Source organism: Gouania willdenowi, chromosome 6, assembly GCF_900634775.1.
Source record: "Gouania willdenowi chromosome 6, fGouWil2.1, whole genome shotgun sequence".
Classification (NCBI taxonomy): domain Eukaryota; kingdom Metazoa; phylum Chordata; class Actinopteri; order Blenniiformes; family Gobiesocidae; genus Gouania; species Gouania willdenowi.
In genome coordinates, this window is record NC_041049.1 from 51,442,884 (window position 1) to 51,462,330 (window position 19,447).

At 37.1% G+C, this 19,447-nt stretch overlaps 1 protein-coding gene across 1 annotated transcript in view; it reads left to right on the forward strand.

Moving 5' to 3' along the window:
• LOC114465068 (protein arginine N-methyltransferase 8-B) overlaps positions 1-17,472 on the forward strand; it is a 42,022-nt gene extending 24,550 nt beyond the window's left edge. Inside the window, exons 4-10 of the mRNA XM_028449830.1 lie at positions 2,834-2,897; positions 3,381-3,523; positions 4,953-5,040; positions 5,952-6,067; positions 12,923-13,073; positions 15,217-15,338; positions 16,768-17,472. Coding sequence (XP_028305631.1) covers positions 2,834-2,897; positions 3,381-3,523; positions 4,953-5,040; positions 5,952-6,067; positions 12,923-13,073; positions 15,217-15,338; positions 16,768-16,851 — 768 coding nt within the window. The 3' untranslated portion in view covers positions 16,852-17,472. The remainder of the gene's footprint in view (positions 1-2,833; positions 2,898-3,380; positions 3,524-4,952; positions 5,041-5,951; positions 6,068-12,922; positions 13,074-15,216; positions 15,339-16,767) is intronic.
• Positions 17,473-19,447: the final 1,975 nt, after the last annotated feature.

Consider the following 19,447-nt stretch of genomic DNA (forward strand, 5'->3'; position numbering starts at 1 on the left):
CCCACTAGCTAGAGAACGTAGCAGCAGCGGCCACATGATATCAATTCACTAATGCACTGTGAACTTAGGTATAGGATTTAGCATAGCGCGGTTACGTCCAAAGGCAGCGTAGAGAGCTGCCTTTTAACGTAAATGGTTGTCATTTTTGGGAACTGACTGCGCATGCGCAAACACATAAAAACACGCTATGGGAGGGGGTGTGGCCTCCTCCTGCCTTACAGCGGAGTGAGATTTGTGCAGCGTCTCTGCCCTTCCAGGAAATGCGGACACTTTCAAACTTATAGGGATTGTAGGCTATCGGAAATTGAAAAATAAATAATTTATAATTAAAATATCAATTCACCCTTGGGTAGGCACTGCCTACCCTGACTGCACATCACTGGTACCCACTGTGCATAGTTAAAAAATGTCCCAATTTAGTATACATCTGGGTATTTCTCGTGTACTCAATCTTTTCATACTATCTAATGTGAACGCACTACATACTAACTTTGACGTCAAACTTAGTTTGAGCAGTACATTAGTATGACATTTCGAACACAGCTATAGTGTCGTTATTGTCAATTCAGAAAATGTAGTCAACGAAAACTATGAAGAAAAGTTTTAACCGACAAATGTAACACTAGCTGGCAGCTGTCTAAGTTGAACCTCTTTGTATTTCTTTATGTTGCACAATTTTCAGCTTCTAGGACTCTCTGCTAGAACAGCCTTACTACTATTCGTCAGCCCACCTTTAACGTACAGTGACAGATTACCTACAAACATTCTGCACAATGCCTTCCTTCATATACAGTACTTATTTTTAAATGGATTATTGGATTTTATTAGATTATACACTGGTCAATTTTTCATTTGTTTCAAAGTTGTTCCCCCCCAAAAAACAAAACAAAAAGTTGGTTACCAGGGACAAGCCTTTGGTGCTTTTATTCAGCGGGGCAGTGAATATCATCTAGAGAGACATTAAACAAAGATGACCTTGTTTTCCATCCCAGAGAGCTTTACAAATGGCTGTGGAGCTGGAGAGACATTTTCTCCTGAAGCCATGATACTAATTAGATTACAAAAAGACACAAATTTGGATTTTCATTAACTTACACAGAAGTCACAGCTCATCCCTCAACGTGCCGCTACTGCATGTCAGATTAAGATGCTAATTCACAAAATATGAGTAGCTTTCATCCATCAGTTTTCTGACCCGCTTGTTCCTGATTTCAAGGTTGCATAGACAAATACCTTTGATCCCTATTAGTGGAAGGTGATAGAACATACTGTATATCCCAGGCTACTCCTGTCATAGTTCAATGTATTATGAACAAGAGCACTCAGAGAGCACAAACCTTCGCCAAAGGCCAAACATCCTCTTAGCCAGATATTGGCAGTTACTGTATCTAGATCAGTGATCCTGATCATGGTTCCATGATAATTTACTTTAAAGGCTTGGAAAATATTTGTATCCTTATTAATAACCATACAGTAGGTTGATATGTATGAGCACCCCCATTTTTTTTCATGATTACAGTAATGGCCAATCTATTGCCATGTTAACATTATTTTAAAAAAAAATAAGACAAATGGAACTTGTTGGAATTAATCTGGATAATTGAGGAACCCACAGGCCAAATGCCATAAAGATCAATCAATGGCAAACAGAGATATGAGTTTTAGAAATTTTGATGATGATGAGAGATAGGGATTTATTTATTTATTTATTTTCAAACTGATACAGAATCAGACATTTGTCAACAGCTAATATATTGTACAAAGTAAAACCAGATTTAAAGGATTAGTAATTTACTGTATTTTAGTATATTTAAGCAGCAGGCAATTGTCAATTTTTCACATTTTGGGATGGTCAATTGTCCGGTGGGCAACTGTCCTACAACTGGAATGATATTTGCTTTACTGGTTTGCCATTAAGTCACCTTAAGGTCATGGGTTCAGTTCCTCATTCTATTCATCTCTGAATGTTTGTGTTTCCTTGGACTTTTCTATTTTTCCTTATCAAGAGGATTTTACTCATTGTTCATTCTCATCACTCCTGTTTCTTCTTTCTTTTTGTGAACGTGTAAATACGGCACATAAAATGCTTAAAAATATCTATAAATATTTATAAGGTTGAATATTAATTGACTGATCCAAAGGTATTAGTAGGCAACAAAGGGACAGACACTATAAGAGTAACCAGGGCCGGCCTTCTCGACAGGCAACACAGGCGGCCGCCATCTGCTGCAGGGGCGACAAATTGCACCCCCCCAATTTTTTATTTTTTTAAAAAGATATAATTAGCTTGAAACACACCCTGTATATGTTTTCTTTTAATTGAATATTAATATTAAAAAATGTGTAACTATACCTGCTAATCTTCTGCCCATATTTATATTTATTTTAATTATTGTTCTATCCTATATACAGTAAATATATTGTTTTGTTTGCACATTGTGTTCTTTGGTTTTAAGATTTGTGTTACTGACGAGTAAACTCAAACGGGAAAGTAGAAATGTCCTTGTACTGACCTTTATACTGTTTTGCATTGCTTTTGGATTTTGTACCATTTTTGTTGTTGTTTCCTCAAGACATTTGCACTATATCGATCAATATGTCTATTTTTATTATGAATTAAATAAAGAAATGAATGAAAATTAATTTGTTCTTTTAGTAAAATAACATCAATCACTTAAAGGCAAACATTATGACAACAGATGAAACTGCAGTTTGGCTTTTTGTCCCAGAATGTAGAAATTATATATTGAAGATGAGTTGAGCAAATGCCAGTGAACAACCTGTTTTTGCCAAATATATCATTGGTGTAATCAGATTTTCTTTCCTCCTGCAGATTGAATGTTCCAGCATCTCAGAATACTCAGAGCGGATCATCAAGTCCAACCACCTTCACAGCAGTAAGAACAGCAGCTGTTCCTTTGTTTCCAATTACACAGCACTTCAACCTCCATTTATGTTTTACTAACATGATCCCAACTGGTACGCCATCAAAGCTTCACGCTGTGTAATTCGCCTCCCAGCGCGTCTAAACCATTGACTTTGCATGTAATCTGTTCTCGTGTGCCGCAGAACACGCGTTTGGTGTGGATGCACCATTACAGCACCTTTGTCAACTTAAAGGGAAAATCATTAACTCAACTGTTCCACTTTTACACAATGTATTCAGTCGTTAGAAGAGTTTTTCTTTGGAAAAAAAAAGTGTCCAATCAATTCATGTCCCTTTTGATATACAGTTTTTCATCAAAAATAACGAGTCAGCACATTTGGAATCACACACCTTAAATTGTATCCTCTGTTGTTGATCTTGGATTACTTTGGGTGAATTGCTGTTAATCGTATTGTAATTTTTTTTTTTTAATGCTTATTTTTTCCAATTACAGTTATCACCATTTTTAAAGGCAAGGTGGAAGAAGTGGACCTTCCTGTTGAGAAGGTTGACATCATTATATCTGAGTGGATGGGCTACTGTCTCTTCTATGAGTCCATGCTAAACACGGTGATCTTTGCGCGGGACAAGTGGCTAGTAAGATGTGCTATTGAGTAAAATATCACATTCCAATTATAGCCATTGTTCTGTATGTAAGTCCAAGTTTATAGAAGTCATTTAAAAATGATGTGGGCCTCATAGATCAATAAGTCGAAGATCATTTGCTTGACAAAAGGTTAACTAAAAGTTTGAAATTGCTACTGGAACTCTAAACTGTGTTGGGAAAGAGTGTTTAGAGTGGAGATTGAAACAAACTTTTAAATGGCAATTTCAACCTTTTACATCTTGTTTTTCTGTTGAGAAAATTATCTTCGATCTTTGAGGCCTACACTGTGTCATTATCCGATCAAAATGAAAATATTGTTTTCAGCAGTTTTAAACTTGGCTTTGGTTAAAGGGATCTTCCACTGATTTTACAAACCGTGCACTGTTTACAGGGAAGGAGAGCTCTTCTTCTCTGCTTCACTGTCTACTATAAAACCGCTGAGTTGGAACTGTCACCTCCTGTGGTCACAACTGTCTCTATTCTCTTTCGGTAAACAAAAAAAAGTTACATCTTTAACTTTTCCTGATTAACCAAAAGCAGCACAAATTCGCATTTTGACCAAAAAAGCTGCTAAATCATCTAAAAAGATGGCTGAATGTTTGACTCTAATAGGAAACAATGGGATGTTTACAGGCAGTGGGGCCGTGTGACATCATTAATCACATGATTTCAAGATGGAGGGACACAGGCTCTAAAACTGTAAAGTCATCCCATTTTTAAAAGGTAATACAATGAATATGGTGCTAGGGCTGGGCAATATATCATGATTCAAGAGTTTTCTATTTTGGCGATATAGAAAATGACAAGATCACCTATGTTGAGATATATCTAAAAATTATCCTGTTATGATTTATGCAATCATACAGTACAAATCACATCATATAATTATTTAATATTATTCATATTGTACAGTTTCTGTCCTTTTTTACAATGTTTCCATATTTCTGATATAAATGTTGTATTAAAACACTTATTTTAGGAGTCACTGCTTTTGCTACATCTCAGAACAACATGAAAATCACAGTTAGATGGATGTGTGAGTGTGTCCGAACCCAGACCTTCCCCTAAACCAGCCACACTACAGAACTCACTCACACGTGCTGTCCCTTACAGGGGGGAAAAAAGCCTAAAGTGGCACATATTGTGCAGCTGTTTGTTTGCAGCTGTTGAGTTAAAAATATTGAGATTTACATTATACATCGCCATTTTGAGGAAAAATATCGAGATATGAGTTTTGGTCCATATCACCCAGCCCTATATGGTGCATAATAATGCTTTTTTTTCTTCTACTAAGGACATTTTAAAGATTTTAGGCCAAACTTGTAAAAACAGTGGAGGATCCCTTTAAGAAACACATTATGTTCATTATTATAATGAAGCTGTTTTATATGTTTACATCCGTTGTTAATTGTCACACAGAAACCTGGAGGATTAATGTTTCCTGACCGAGCCTCTTTGTATGTGATGGCCATCGAGGACAGGCAATACAAAGACTTCAAAATACACTGTGAGTGTGTGTGTGTGTGTGTATGTGAGTGTGTGTGTGTGTGTACAAAAGTGTATGATTGTTGACTGTATATACAGTATTTGCAGACTAAATTTATTAGGGTTTTTAAAAACATGGTTTATAGTTTCATAAAATACAACCATCAACCCACTTTCTACTAATTCAGAGCTGAGCCATTGTAAAACTTAGACAAACAATACAGACACACACACACACACGCACACACACACACACAGTGACAAATTACCACTGCAGCGTGAGAGTTAGAACGCAGTCACAGCCAACTACTAAGCTCTGCTATGATAAATAAAGTGATTCATCTTTTAAAGCGGCTCTGCCAACAATACATATTGATCAGCAACTTCTGAACCAGGGGAGCCCACATTGACCTTTATTTTGAAGGAGCTCAGCACAATGAGAGCATCCTGCCATCATTAGTGTGACTCCTGAAGAGGGCAGCGGAACATGCTAATGCTCTGTATTTATAAGAAACCCCAGGGGGGTTGTGACCTGTTCATTATCACCACTTCTTAAACATCATCTAGTTGTTCTTCTCCTCTTGATTAGAACAAAGATGTTTGCTCAGGCACGGCGTCTAAAAGAGCTCCATGAATAATTCATAGAGATTATTTAGGTACAGCATCAGTAGAAGAAGAACAGTCAGATTCTGTGTTTAAAGAGGTGCATGTTTCCTTATTGTTGCCCCACACAAAGTGGCTTTTCTCTATTAAAGTGAAAATTATTCTAAATAATTGGAATTTATCGAAACTATCCTTTGGTTCCTGTTGTTTTAAAGATGGAGCTGTTAAGCTTTTACCTCCTGTGAACCTTCTGGAAAAATAAACTTGTGCATTTCTGAAAACAAAAAGTTTGAAATCCAACTTTTACAACAGTTCCTGTATATTTTCCAGGGTGGGAGAATGTTTACGGCTTTGACATGACCTGCATTCGTAACGTGGCCATGAAGGAGCCTTTGGTGGACATTGTGGATCCCAAACAAGTGGTGACCAACGCTTGTCTCGTCAAAGTGAGTATTTATAGTCTCCCTCACATAAAAACACTTAAACTGTCAGGGTAAAATGTATGTTGTTGTTACATTTAGTTACAAATGTGCTAGCAGACTTGTCAGGCAAAGTGCAAGTTCTCTAAATTAGTTAAAGGGATCCTCCACTGTTTTTACAAATATGGCCTAAAACCTTTGAAATGTCCTTATTAGAAGATCTATGCTTAATCCTCTTGGGCCGAAAAACACGCCGGCGCGTCCTGATCACATGATTGTATTAAAGAGCCAATAGTGGCAAAGCGCAGCGTCCTTGGATTTTATTTTCAACCTGTGTCGAAAGTGCAGATGTCAAACTACCAACCCGTCTTTAAATCATGTTGATAGGCCAAATAAAAGTGGAGTTATGAGGGAAAATGTGTTTTTCTGTGACATCAGTGCAGGCTTTGTGCAGGAAGACGCTGCAGAGCACGTCTAAAAGGAAAGCCAAAGTGTTGTGCAGCAAAAGAACAACGCTGAAACGTCACATTATAGCTTTTTCATATTGGTTGAGAAGAAGAATGCCATTGTCCAATCAAAATGTCCACATATAGCGGGAATTTTGTTTTCAAGCGACAGGTAGAAACAGAGGCTGAGTTGAGACATTTAAGATAATAGCGATTATTTCTGTGATTTGACTGTTTAGTTAGCGTGTAGTGAGTGAGAATGGAGTGTAGTGTCTAGAGTATTTGTTTATTGCTTTATATCAACACAATGAGGCACAAAGAAATTGTCTTTCCCTGTATTTGTGATTCTTACTTTTTTGTAAATAGTTGTACAAAATCACCTGAGACATTGCTTCCATTTCACTGTAAATAGCTGTATATAACTGTGTTTTTTGATTCATCTGTATATAAGTTTTTGAAATATATCGTTTAGATTTGCTATACAAGCAAGAAAAATGATTTGTTAAAAATGTTTGTGACTTTTATAGTAAAAAGAAACCTAACTTTTTCCCACTTGAGTTTTTATAGTGGTTTTAGATCCACTGTGTTGATACAGTATGCCACATTAAAGAAAATACTTCACAGTCACATTTGGGAGGTTCTCCTGAAGAAAATGATACCAAACAAGCAAGGTTTATGGATTTCCTTACAGTATATAAAATATAAAGGTAAAATCAAACGCAGTGAAATAACAGCAGAAACGCCTTAGGCCCCAGAGGATTAACAAAACGCATCATATTCGTTTTATAAACTTTTAAAAATGGGACTACTTTACACTGTGCGCCGCCACAAATTTAAACCATGACCCAAAATCTGTGGCCGCAGGGGGCGACAGTTCCCACTCTGCTGCTTTGTAGAAGCCATTAATGAGAGAAGAAGAGCATTAAATAAGGGCAACCAGGATTCCCCAGAGTGGGAACTGTCGCCCCCTGTGGCCACAGATTTTTTTGGGTCATGGTTTTAATTTATCATCTCTCAATAAACAAAAGAGATTTACATTGACTTTTTTTTTTTAAAGTTTTATTGACTGTTAGAGCAACCCAAAGCTGCACAAGTTGTCATTTTGACTGAAAAAGCTGCTAAATGATCCTGAATGCTTCACCTCCTATTAGGGATGTAACGATTAATCGTAAGGCAGTTAAAAATCGATTCATAGGTATCACGGTTGATATCGATTTTCTGAAAATTGAATCGCAGTACTTTTTTTTAACCAGCAGAGGGCGCTATCCACAAGTGTAGGCGGCGGGCGGAGTCTGCTAATACTTTCTTTCTGGCTGCCTTCTACTCTTAAATATGTTAATAAATGATTCATTACCCCTTTAGCACCGAAAGAATATCTGTAATATTACTTGAATATCTGTCTGCTAGCATAGCTTCTCTTCTTCACTGCAAGATATCTGCATGCCAACCAACCACTGGGTTACCAGCGCCCTCTGCTGGTCCAAACAAATATGACGTAAATTAGTGCAATGACGGTTTTTTTTTTTTTTTAAAGTCCAATTGTTAAGGCACAAAATACATTTTCAGTTGCACTTTTAAAAGAAAAAGAACTATTATGCAGTTTTGCATTGTTTATTATAGAACCAGAATTTAAATTAATAGGCTTCATTTTCATTTGTATTATTCCTTTATTTATTTCATTCAAGATTTCTTTTTAGTTAAATTGCATTGTTTTGAATAGTTTATCAATGAATTCTTTTGACAATGAAAAATAAAAGGAAAATAATACAGCATTTTCTAGTTTTTTTCCCAAAAAAAAAAATTTGACTACAGTCCCATTTTGTAAAATAAATCGTGAGAGAATCGTATCGTGAACCCTGTATCGCGAATCGAATCGTATCGGGAGTTGAGTGAATCGTTACATCTCTACCTCCTATACAACTCAATGGACTAAAAGAGGCTAATCACGTCACCATTGATGTCATTTCAACATGGCGGCGCACTGGGTAAAGTTGTCCCAGTTTTAAAAGTTAATAAAATGAATGTGGTGCAAAATAATGTGTTCTTTTTATTAGGCTTCTAATAAAGACATTTCAAAGGTTTTAGACCACATTCGTAAAAACAGAGGAGGATCCCTTTAAAATTGTTTTGTCCTTAACTTCCAGCAAGTCATTTTTGTCTTCTTTTTTCAAAATATATGTTAAAGTTTCATTTATTCATATAACTTTTTTCACTAAATTTACTTTGACATTCACTCAGGAGATCAAAGTACTGGAAATTTCAAAGTATATTTCCTGAAAATCCTTAACATATTCTTAAAACAGTTCTTTGGATATATTTGATATTAGCTTTTTGCCGATATCCAATATGCCGATTGTCCAGCGATACCAATATAAACAGACGACTCCTCCCAACCTAATTTTAAGTCACATACACAGCATATATTATATTAAATTATATTGTATCTATTGAATTAACTACTTTTATTATGATGTCCCAGTTAGAAAAAAACTTCGTCATTTGAAATATGCACCAAGTATAAAAAAAATAGACTTTGAAACCAACAAATCATAGCAAAATATTAAAATCAGTGCCAAAAGTAGTCAAGTGCATCTCACTGTTAACACTTATACTACTTGCGCTCCCTATAGACATTATTTCCATCCATCGACTCAGCTTAATCTAGTTGAAGGCACTTAGAACTATTTATCTGGGAAAATATGCTATTATAATTCAATCTGCTGAAAACACAGGACACCACTGAGGATCAAGTCTTCTACATATCTTCTACGTACAGTTTACAACAGACAAAACTCTTATATATTTGTGTGAGTGGCAATAAATGTTCCTGTGTATGCTAGGTTCTGTGTTAGCTGGAATATCTAAGCTGCTAAATGACCTTTGTGAAAAGCAAGACGATTAAATGAATGATTTACAACATCTCCATCCACTCCTATGCTAATTTACCTGCCAGCTGTAGTAATGAGCCGAGCGGGGTAAACTGACGGGACATCATTGTATAATTACATAGTGCATTATGGACGTGATTACACACATAAAACACACGTGTTACTGTAATTACGCTGTGGCATTGATTGACTGGTGTGTGTATAGTTGGGTAGTGACCTCTCTGTGTGTGAACTGGTTTGATCTGGATGCTGTGGCTTGTCACCAGCAGCACGTCTCCTCTATCTGATCATCGTGTTGACCTTCTTATCAGTGGCAGTGATTAGACGGCGTTGCCCTCTCTCACATCTGCCCTGGGGACGTATTATTGTGTGATCTCACCTTGAATCAGTATCTTCTCTATACCTGCAGGCACTCCCAACCAACACTATTAAACAGACAGCGCATTTTCGAGCCAATCTGTGCAGGGGTTTCAACCAGTGACGTGCAGTCAGCGTAGGCAAGGTAGGCAGTGCCTACCCAAGGGTCAATTGATATTTTGATTATTTGTTTTAATTATAAATTTATGAATAAATATTTTTCTATTTCCGACTACAGTACCTATAAGTTTGAAAGTGTCAGCATTTTGTGCTTTTCATAGCCTAAATGACTAAACATCGCTATATCCTGGTACGGCAGATACGCTGCACAGTCTCGCTCCGCTGTAAAGGCAGGAGGAGGCCACACCCCCTCCCAAAAGCACATTGCTGCTCTGCCTCTGGCCCCATAGCGTGTTTTTATGTGTTTACGCATGCACAGTCAGTTCCCCAATATGAAAACCATTTACGTAAAAAGGCAGCTCTCTACGCTGCCTTTGGACGTAACCAAGCTATGCTAAATGCTATGCGTACGTTCACAGTGCATTAGTGAATTGATACAGCGTGGCCGCTGCTGCTACGTTTTCTAGCTAGTGGGCGGGATTACACTTTAATTAAAAATTTAGAAATAAACACATTTATCATGCTCATGTCCCATAGAAATAAACCAGGGAAATCATACACACTATTTTACTTTGCACCCGCAAATAAACCCCTTTATACCACTACAGAGTATGTACACCTCTTTGTATATCTAACCTTCAAACACATACTATACTTAAGCTCCTCCCACTATAGGAATACATACTTCCGACGGGCACTGTACTAGTTTTTTTTTAAAATCATATTTACCATCTGCAAACAGACTATGTGGTTTTTAGTACATTTCTAAACAGAGCAAACATCAATAAAGCCAAGTGTGTATTTTTATTATTCTTTTCTCATTTTGTTTTAAGCTGGTGTTTGCTCTCTAGCTAATGAGCCGTTACTGCAGCACTTCATGTGGCTATTTACTCCCTTGCGTCATTTTCAGGTCCATCTATCCTACCCCAGTGATGATTCCTGACCATTCCCTCATCCCTCGTATCCTGACCACAGCTCTTGCACACACTCCACTATGAGGCTCACTGATTGGCTGGTTGCTTGTAACGCCAGAGAAATAAAAAGACGCTGATACTCCTCTGACACTAGATTTGATCTTTGGATAGATTTGTAGAAGGACCTCATTAAAGTTTCAGTGCACAAGCTGGACCTCGTGTTATTAGGCTGCTGCTGCTGTTGCCAACTTTTAGTGATAACACTCAGAGACCATCATGAAGAGATATGAAATCATCGCTAACAGTTTGGATAAGACGCCGCTGTAAAGTGTTTTATATTTCCTTCACAATAATTGGCAGAGAGTAAACACAGCACAGATAGAAACCACAGTGTGACAGAACTTTAGGACGTGTATATTGTCTGTTTAGAGTGAACGTGTTTAAAGGAGAAATGAGAGGTTTTAGCCAGCAAATAGAAGTCCCATTTGTTATTAATAATGGTGCCTGCAGAATATTCTCATGGAGTGCCCCGATGATGCCAGCGAAAATCTTAGGGTCGCAAACCAAATTGTTCCTTGATGAGCTAACACAAATTCTATTCCAGCCGGTGTGTGCAGCATTGTGTGACCCCTTTGACTATTTTTCATTAAAAAAAGACTGGATGTATTTACTTTAAGTTTCAGAAAAACGTTCCAATCATTTTAAATTCAGCTTTATATACCATGACTCAACAAAACAACTTTTAAAGAATAAAAATATGAACTGTCCAGAGCCAGAAGTGCAATTCTGACAAAATACAATTCATAGTATTCCTTTTAGAACAGCTGTTTGTTGATTCAATAAAATTAAAAAAAATGAAGGAACTTCTTCTAGTACTCGATAGCAGAACCTGCGGCAACTTTAGACACTTGTTGCACTTAGTAAGGGTCGAAGTACTTGCTTGTGCTGTACGTCACTTTGGACCAAAGCGTCTGCTAAATGAAATTGTAGAATTGTAGATAATGGCCTGCTTTACAACATGGTTCTTATTGGCACAAATATAAAAACAAAAACAAAAAGTAAAACAAAGAAAGTGTCTATAGATGGGTTAAATGTAGCCATAGCCCCCGGGACTATGGCTACAACCGATGACGTTGCTGGACCTTTTCTACATGATCGTAATGTGTCTGTATTATCACAGTGTCAGGATGGCCCAGTGGTCTAAGGTCCCTAACTCAAGGATTGTTCCTTCCACTGCCGTGGGTTCGAATCCCATTTTTACCATATATATTTTTTCATTTTAACATCTTTAATAAGGCAAATTCAACCTTTGAAAATACATATATGAAAAAAATGAACATTTTAGGGTATTTCCTTGGTTAGGGTTAGGGCTTAAAAAAAAAAAAGTTAGCGGGGTAGCTAAAAATAAATATGAGCTAAAATAAAACTGACGGAACTTTAATTCACGTGGTGCACCTATCACGTGACCTAAACTGGCCAATGAGGGGTGCTGCATATGCATAGAGTGGCAGTCTATGGGTACATTTAACGTATCCATAGCCACGGCCAAAAATAAACAAACAACTAAATTTGATTCCCAATCCCACAATGCAGTGCAAGACTTTTTAATTCATGTCACATGAGACCATTTGTCCACAAACCAAATGTTAGAGTCAAAAACAATCTTGCAAGTGGAATTTTTAACCCATAACATTGTAATTGTGAGTAAATTACGTCACCTTTTGATCAAGGAAAGAATGTGGGGGACTGTACTTGAATAATATGGCTGTGGTTTTATCAGTTATGACTTCACTGCCAACAGCAGCAGCAGGAGGAATATTGCAGTTTCATGTGATGTTATCCACTCATATTCAGCCAAAGGCTTTAGTGCACTATGGAACGGAAGGACAATGACTTCATTTAAACAAATGCAGAGGATATTTGCAGTAAAAACCATGGCAGGGCACTTCAAATTAAAAGTTTATTCAGCCAGGTAATAAACTGGTCTGCTATCCAGTGTGTTTGTCCCAGCCTTTGTCAACCAGTGCATCCCAGTACAGGATAAGTTGGTACAATATGTTAAAGATACAGGCTCTGTTTAACCGCGTAAAAGAGGAAGTTACATGAACGTAAACATTAATAATGTTTTATAATAAATGAATTGCTGTGTGTTTATAGGAGGTGGACATCTACACAGTCAAACCTGAGGACCTCTCCTTTACCTCAGCCTTCTGTCTGCAAATCCAGAGGAATGACTACATCCACGCTCTGGTCACTTACTTCAACATAGAGTTCACTAAGTGTCACAAGAAGACAGGTTTCTCCACAGGTACGCTGTGGTCCTCTTTACATAACCTCATTCATCTTTTTACAGCCCAGAAATGTTGAAATGTTATCAACATCCCCTTTTACACTGAAATGACCTTTTTGTTCCTAAAACATTCATCTGGAAATAATGAAATGAAATGAGTGTAACTTGCCAGGCAGGTGAGGATCACAGCAGAATGAATGTATCAGCCGCAGGTGTGTCAGGTTCATCTAAAGACATACGCATTGTTGCCCTCTAGTGGCAATGGTTGACCTATTACTGCAAATACAGCATCACCAGTGCAGAGGTGAAAGTTACAGATTACAAGTACTCACATTACTGTAATTGAGTTGCTTTTATGGGCACTTGTACTTTTTTGAGTATATTTCTAAATCAGTCATTTTAGTTGTACTTAAAAGAACCAATTTGTTACATTTCTACACCCAAACATTATTGAGTAAGTTATTATTTCTTGTTTTTAAAATGATTGACGGACATTGTGAAACTACAAAAAATGAAATGATCAGACAATTAAAATGCATCACATCATAGCCGACCAACCAGATTAAACACAATGCACCGCACCAAAGCATTACTGAATGGAGGTTATTTTCTCAGTTTTAGACTTCATAAATGTAAGCTTTTATTTCATACAGATGCCTTTGCGTAAAATAAATGAAGTTCCAATTGTGCAAGATTTGGTCTGTTCCTTGTTAAGTTTGATGAGATGTTTACTGTATGCCAGGGAACCGTGGCAAGATTTATTACCAAAAATAAACGTGGGGGGTGAAAGTAACTAGTTACTTTTACTTTGAGTACTATTGAATTGAGCTACTTTTTACTTGTACTTGAGTATTTTATGTATGATTTACTTCTACTTGAGTACAGGATGTATCAGTACTATTTACACCTACAACATGAGTAGTTCTCATGGAAAGCAGTTTGATCGATGATATCAACTATAGTTAACTCTACTATAAGCCTACTCAACTTTGGAGTACTTTACTAGCGCACATGTACTAGTGAAAATAGAAACGTCACTATAGCTCTGGCTGTACCATTTAATTAAAATGTGTCACTAGTCGCAATAATAAGCTATTTATGCGAATAAGAAAATGTTACTCGTGGAATAATAACCTACCTAAAATATGTTACTAATAAAAACTCAAAGTACTACTAGTAACACAAACTTATCTACTAGTTAGTAGATGGTTTTACTTTACTAAGGTCGACTCATGCACTAGTGTGGCAAAAACCATTACTAGTAAAACAACAAATGTGTTTACTAGAACTACTAATACACTCAAAATCTCACTACTAGTACTATTAGACTGTTTTTACTAGTAGTAACAAGTAGTAAAGCCATAATATTCTCTAGTAGACCTAATGCAAATAAAGAGGAGGGGTTCTAACCAAATCCAGCTCTCTGATTGGTCCATATATATTCAAAAGCCAATGATAAGCAGGAATCTGCTTTCCCTCATCCTTAGGATGTAAGGCTTTAGCTTCATATATAAACTAAACTTGTGCTTTAGTAAACCCAAAAAGAATACTTGTGTTTAGCTTTACTATGGTTGATATCAACAATGGCTTTCCAGAGGTTGCTATTGCTTAACGAAATGAAGAAAACGTTAAAAGGTTTTCCAGTCAGATGTACAGTACCTTGAAATGAAACTGTTTTTTTTTTTTTTTTACAGAACAATCTTTTCTACCCCCAGTAGCTGACTTTCTGTTTTTTTAATTTAAAAAAAAAATACAGAAATACAGTTTCAAATACATTTGTTCTTTTGTTCTTAAAGAGTGCTACTTTTTAGGCACAGTACGTCTACCCAGATCAACTGTTCCAGCTTAGGATGATGAGTGGAAGTATGGGTTAGTTAGTGACAGACAAATCATTCTAGGAGCCTTGCTGTTTGCGAATGAACCGTTTGACTGTTTGGATGTCAGTAAAGAGAATGCTAAATCAACCAATAGGTTTTGACTGAACACCTGATTAAATAGTGTTGCCAACCTGTTTATTACACTTTCTGACATCTAATATATCCCATCATTCAGCTGACTTTAAACCTTAAAGGAACGTCTGAGGGACATAAAGCAGGAAGATGGATGACTAGAAACAAACGGTGGTAGTTTATTAAAATGTGTTCCTCCATGTGTCAAACAGCTCCAGATGCTCCGTACACTCACTGGAAGCAGACTGTGTTTTACCTGGAGGACTATCTGACCGTAAGAAGAGGAGAGGAGATGATTGGCAGTATTGCTATGAAGCCCAATGAAAAGAATATTGTGAGTATGATGTTGGTTACGTGTGTCAAACTCATGGCCTGGGGGCCAAGCCAGACCTTTGAGCATCTAATTCGGCCCCATTGGACAAAATAGAAATTAGAGGTCGACCGATATATCAGGCCAACTTCTTTTAATTTTTAATTTTTTTTTATTTAGCACTTTAGAGTGGCCATTAAAGGAACAAAGAAATAACACTAAAAAAGCATCCATTTGGATGTATGAATGTACAAAAAAAGTAATCATGATAATAGCATGTGCATGGGAGAGGTAGAAGCCAATAGGCTTACAAATAAAAAGCTGATATAATAGAATAAGGATATAATATAGTAGTGCCTGATCAAATCTCCTTATCCTAATCACTTTTCAGGTTACTGTTTGATTGTGTATTTTAAAATATTTTGTTAACTTAATTACTAGACACTTTAAGTTAAGAAAGAAACTTGAAATATATATATTTAAAGTTCAATAAATGTTAAGAGTTTTATTGGTGTATTTAATTTAATTTCTAATATATACATTTATATCATATGAGTGTTTCAATTGTCTTTCATAATCAATGTGCTTTAAAAAAAAAAAAAAAAAAAGTACATCGGCCTCAAATATCAGCTTCCAAAATCGGCTTTAGATATCGGCTGAAATTTTAAAAAAAATAAAAAATCGGTATCTGCATCAGCTATTGAAAATCCCATATTGGTTGACATCTAGTAGAAATGATGGAGAAACATGAATCATTGGGTAAATTACCATTAATCCAGTTGTAGATATCACAGTTGCTTCTAATAATGCAATTCAATGAACAGCTTTTATTGCGTATTATTGAAAGAACCCTTAATTTATCCAAAATCCTGCTATTTTCCTCAAATAATTTCTTGAAATTTCCCCAAATCAAACAAAAAATGGTCACAAAATGAAGAACATTTTAGTGAAGATCCTGCAGGGACTGATGTCTGTCACTTATTGCTTAGATTTAGTCTGTGTCTTACATACGTTATATATCATTTCCATGTGGAAGTGCAAACTAGGCCACATTAATGTTGAATTGTTCGTTTTACCACCTAAAATCTGCGGCCCACTTGAGATCAAACCGGTCCGTATTTGGCTCCTGAACTAAAAGAAGATTTGGTTTAGTGTATGTGTGTCATGGAATAATAGTTTAAGCATGCATTTTTTGCCATTTTACTGCAACTATCTTGGTTTTATTATAAAACACTGCCCTCGCGCGTCAAAGGCACTGCAACATTTAACAGTTCAAGCAGCTGCAGCAGCAATGCATTGACTTTGATTATTCTACTAAAGACCTTGTGAGTGTGAGACTTATTGCTCTTATATATTCCCAGATGTTTTACATTATACCACATTGTGAAATCTGACAGCATTTCCGTTTCTCTGTGTATTTAATCAGTTGTTGTTTTTCTTCTCTCTGCTGCAGCGTGATTTGGACTTTACCTTTGAGCTAGATTTCAAAGGGCAGTTATCTGAAGCTGCTATAGCCCACGACTACAAGATGCGCTGAAGCACACGGGTGCACTTCTCTGAGCAACTCTTAAACACCAAAAAAGAGACGCACAGTGGACAGTGACGGTATTAGATGTCCAATGGAGAAAACAACAATCCGTCCCAAAGAACACGCAGGCAGAGACGCTCCTAAAGACACAGATTGATGTTGAACAACAGCAGTAGCATGCAATGTTAACAAAAGAGGTCAGGAATATTTTGTAGTTTGATGAATGTTAATGTGTGTAAATGTGCGACGGACTGGTGTCAAGGTGTGTTTTGTTATGTATTTTATTTCCCCATATTTGGACCTTATTAAGGATTTAGTGGCATATACAGAAAAAAAAGTGTTGATAGACTTTTTATGTAGGTGACATGAAGCCAATGATGACTAAAAATGCTTTATTTTATAGTTGTATTAGTTTAGCAGCATGAGAAACCTGAAAGCACTAGGAGACGACGGAGTAAGTGTAACATGAATGGTTGTGTGTAGCAGTGGTTTACAGTGAGTGTGTTTTAGCTTCTATTAAAACTGTTTAAAAAGACCCTAAATGTGCTCAGTTGTTGACATACCACAAACTAATTCTCCTCATCCTCAATGCCTTGGCTGAGTGTACTCTTTTCCCTTTTATTGAAAGATTCACAGTGTTTATTATCATGTGCGGGCGCACGGTGGCTTAGTGGTTAGCACGTCCGCCTCACAGCAAGAAGGTCCTGGGTTCAAGCCCTGGGGTGGACTTGGGTCCTTTCTGTGTGGAGTTTGCATGTTCTCCACGTGCTGCATGGGCTTCCTCCCACAATCCAAAAACATGACTGTTAGGTTGATTGGAGTCTCTAAATTGCCCATAGGAGTGAATGAGAGAGTGCCCAGCGCCCTATGAGAGCCGGAGATTGGCACTGGCAGACCCCCGCGACCCTGTTAAAACGGGAATAAGTGGGTCTGAAAATGGATGGATGGATTATCATGTGCACAGTGAAGAAACATGTTTCCCTGCATACTGAAATTTCTACAAAATGCTGCAATTAGAATTTCACTGAATTACGACATGTTACGATTTTAGTTACTCAACTTAATTGTTAATTTTGTTGCATAATATATACATTAGCTCACACTTAAAATCTAAAATCTGGTCACCTAAAGGGCATTTCAGAGTAAAAAAAAATAAAATAAATAATGTGAAGTGACACTTTACTTGAGGTTTTGTATATAAAGGATGACATTACGCTGTCATTAGCATGAATAAGGTGTCATTAAAGCTGCAACATGTAATTTTTTTTGGTGTTATTTGGTCAAAAATCCATAATCATCTTTGAGCGTATTGTAATCCAAAGTGTTCTGAGTGGACAGTGAATCCTGGCTCTGTAAATGAGCTTTAGACATAAAGGAGCGTGACGCTGGACTTCAACCAATCAGAGATTTTTCTACCAACAGGGCGATCCTATGAGCTGTTTTAAGCATTACTATTGGCTGCTCGAGCTGCTCGTCAAAAGTCTATGCGCTTTCCCGATCCGAGTGTAGGGACAGTCCCATGGCATAAGTTTTTTGGCACAGCGGTTACACGGCAAAGCAAGAGGAAAAAGAAAGACCGAGGTGGAGAAGTAACAGAATAAAGGCACTAACATGTTTGTGAGGAATAGAGTCATGGAGGTTTCTCTGACTCGGTGTATAAAGCTGACTGCGCGCGATCCGCTTCCAGTCCGTGCACAGTCTGCCCCACGCACACACAGAGAGAGATAATGATAACTGACGGGATAAATATTTGTAAACCTAAGAGAAACATTATCTACGGTGGAGTCAGACAACCAACACAATTCATTTGCAGTGTGGAGTGTGTCTGCTCTGATCAGCGTCTCTGAGCCTCTTATTGTTCTCACAGCTGTGAGAGATACGTGTTTTCACGTCTCTAAAACATCAGATTACTCTCCAATAACACAAGATAAAGTCCCTACATTTGTTACTAGTTTCTATGGATAAAACAGTCGCAGAGAGTTCCAAGCGTTCGCAAGAGGACCGGTGAGTTTTTCAGGATGGGAGGGAGGAGCGTGGAGCACCTCATGGTTCTACAAACTGCAGCTTTAAGTGTTGTTCATTACCCTAACCCCACTAGATCCCTCCACCTAACCCAGGGGTCTGCAACCTTTACTCTCAATGGAGCCATTTTGCCACATCTCGCCTGGATTAAAGTCCTTCCTGAGCCGAAAAAAACAAACAAAAACCTTCTCAATAAAGACAATACAGTGTAGTAAACTCTACACAGTTAAAAATAATATCAAATAATTTTATGAGTTAATGAATTTGAAGGGCTACAAAAAATAACTTTGAATTTGATACCACAGCATTATTTTTAGGTAAACCAATTGTTTTATCATAATTTTATTTGACGTTAATGTCATTAATCATCAACACCCTCTGTAAGAAATAACAATTATTTAATTATTTTTTTTAAAGCTACAAAGAGCCATTGCAATACAGTCAAAGAGCCACATGAGGCTCCAGAGCCGCTGGTTGCAGACCCCTGACCTAACCCAAAAATGTCAACATAGCTCCAAAGGTACCATTATTTAGTTAACGACTATTAACGACGTATTGTCAGCTTTATGTATAAAACTTCAAG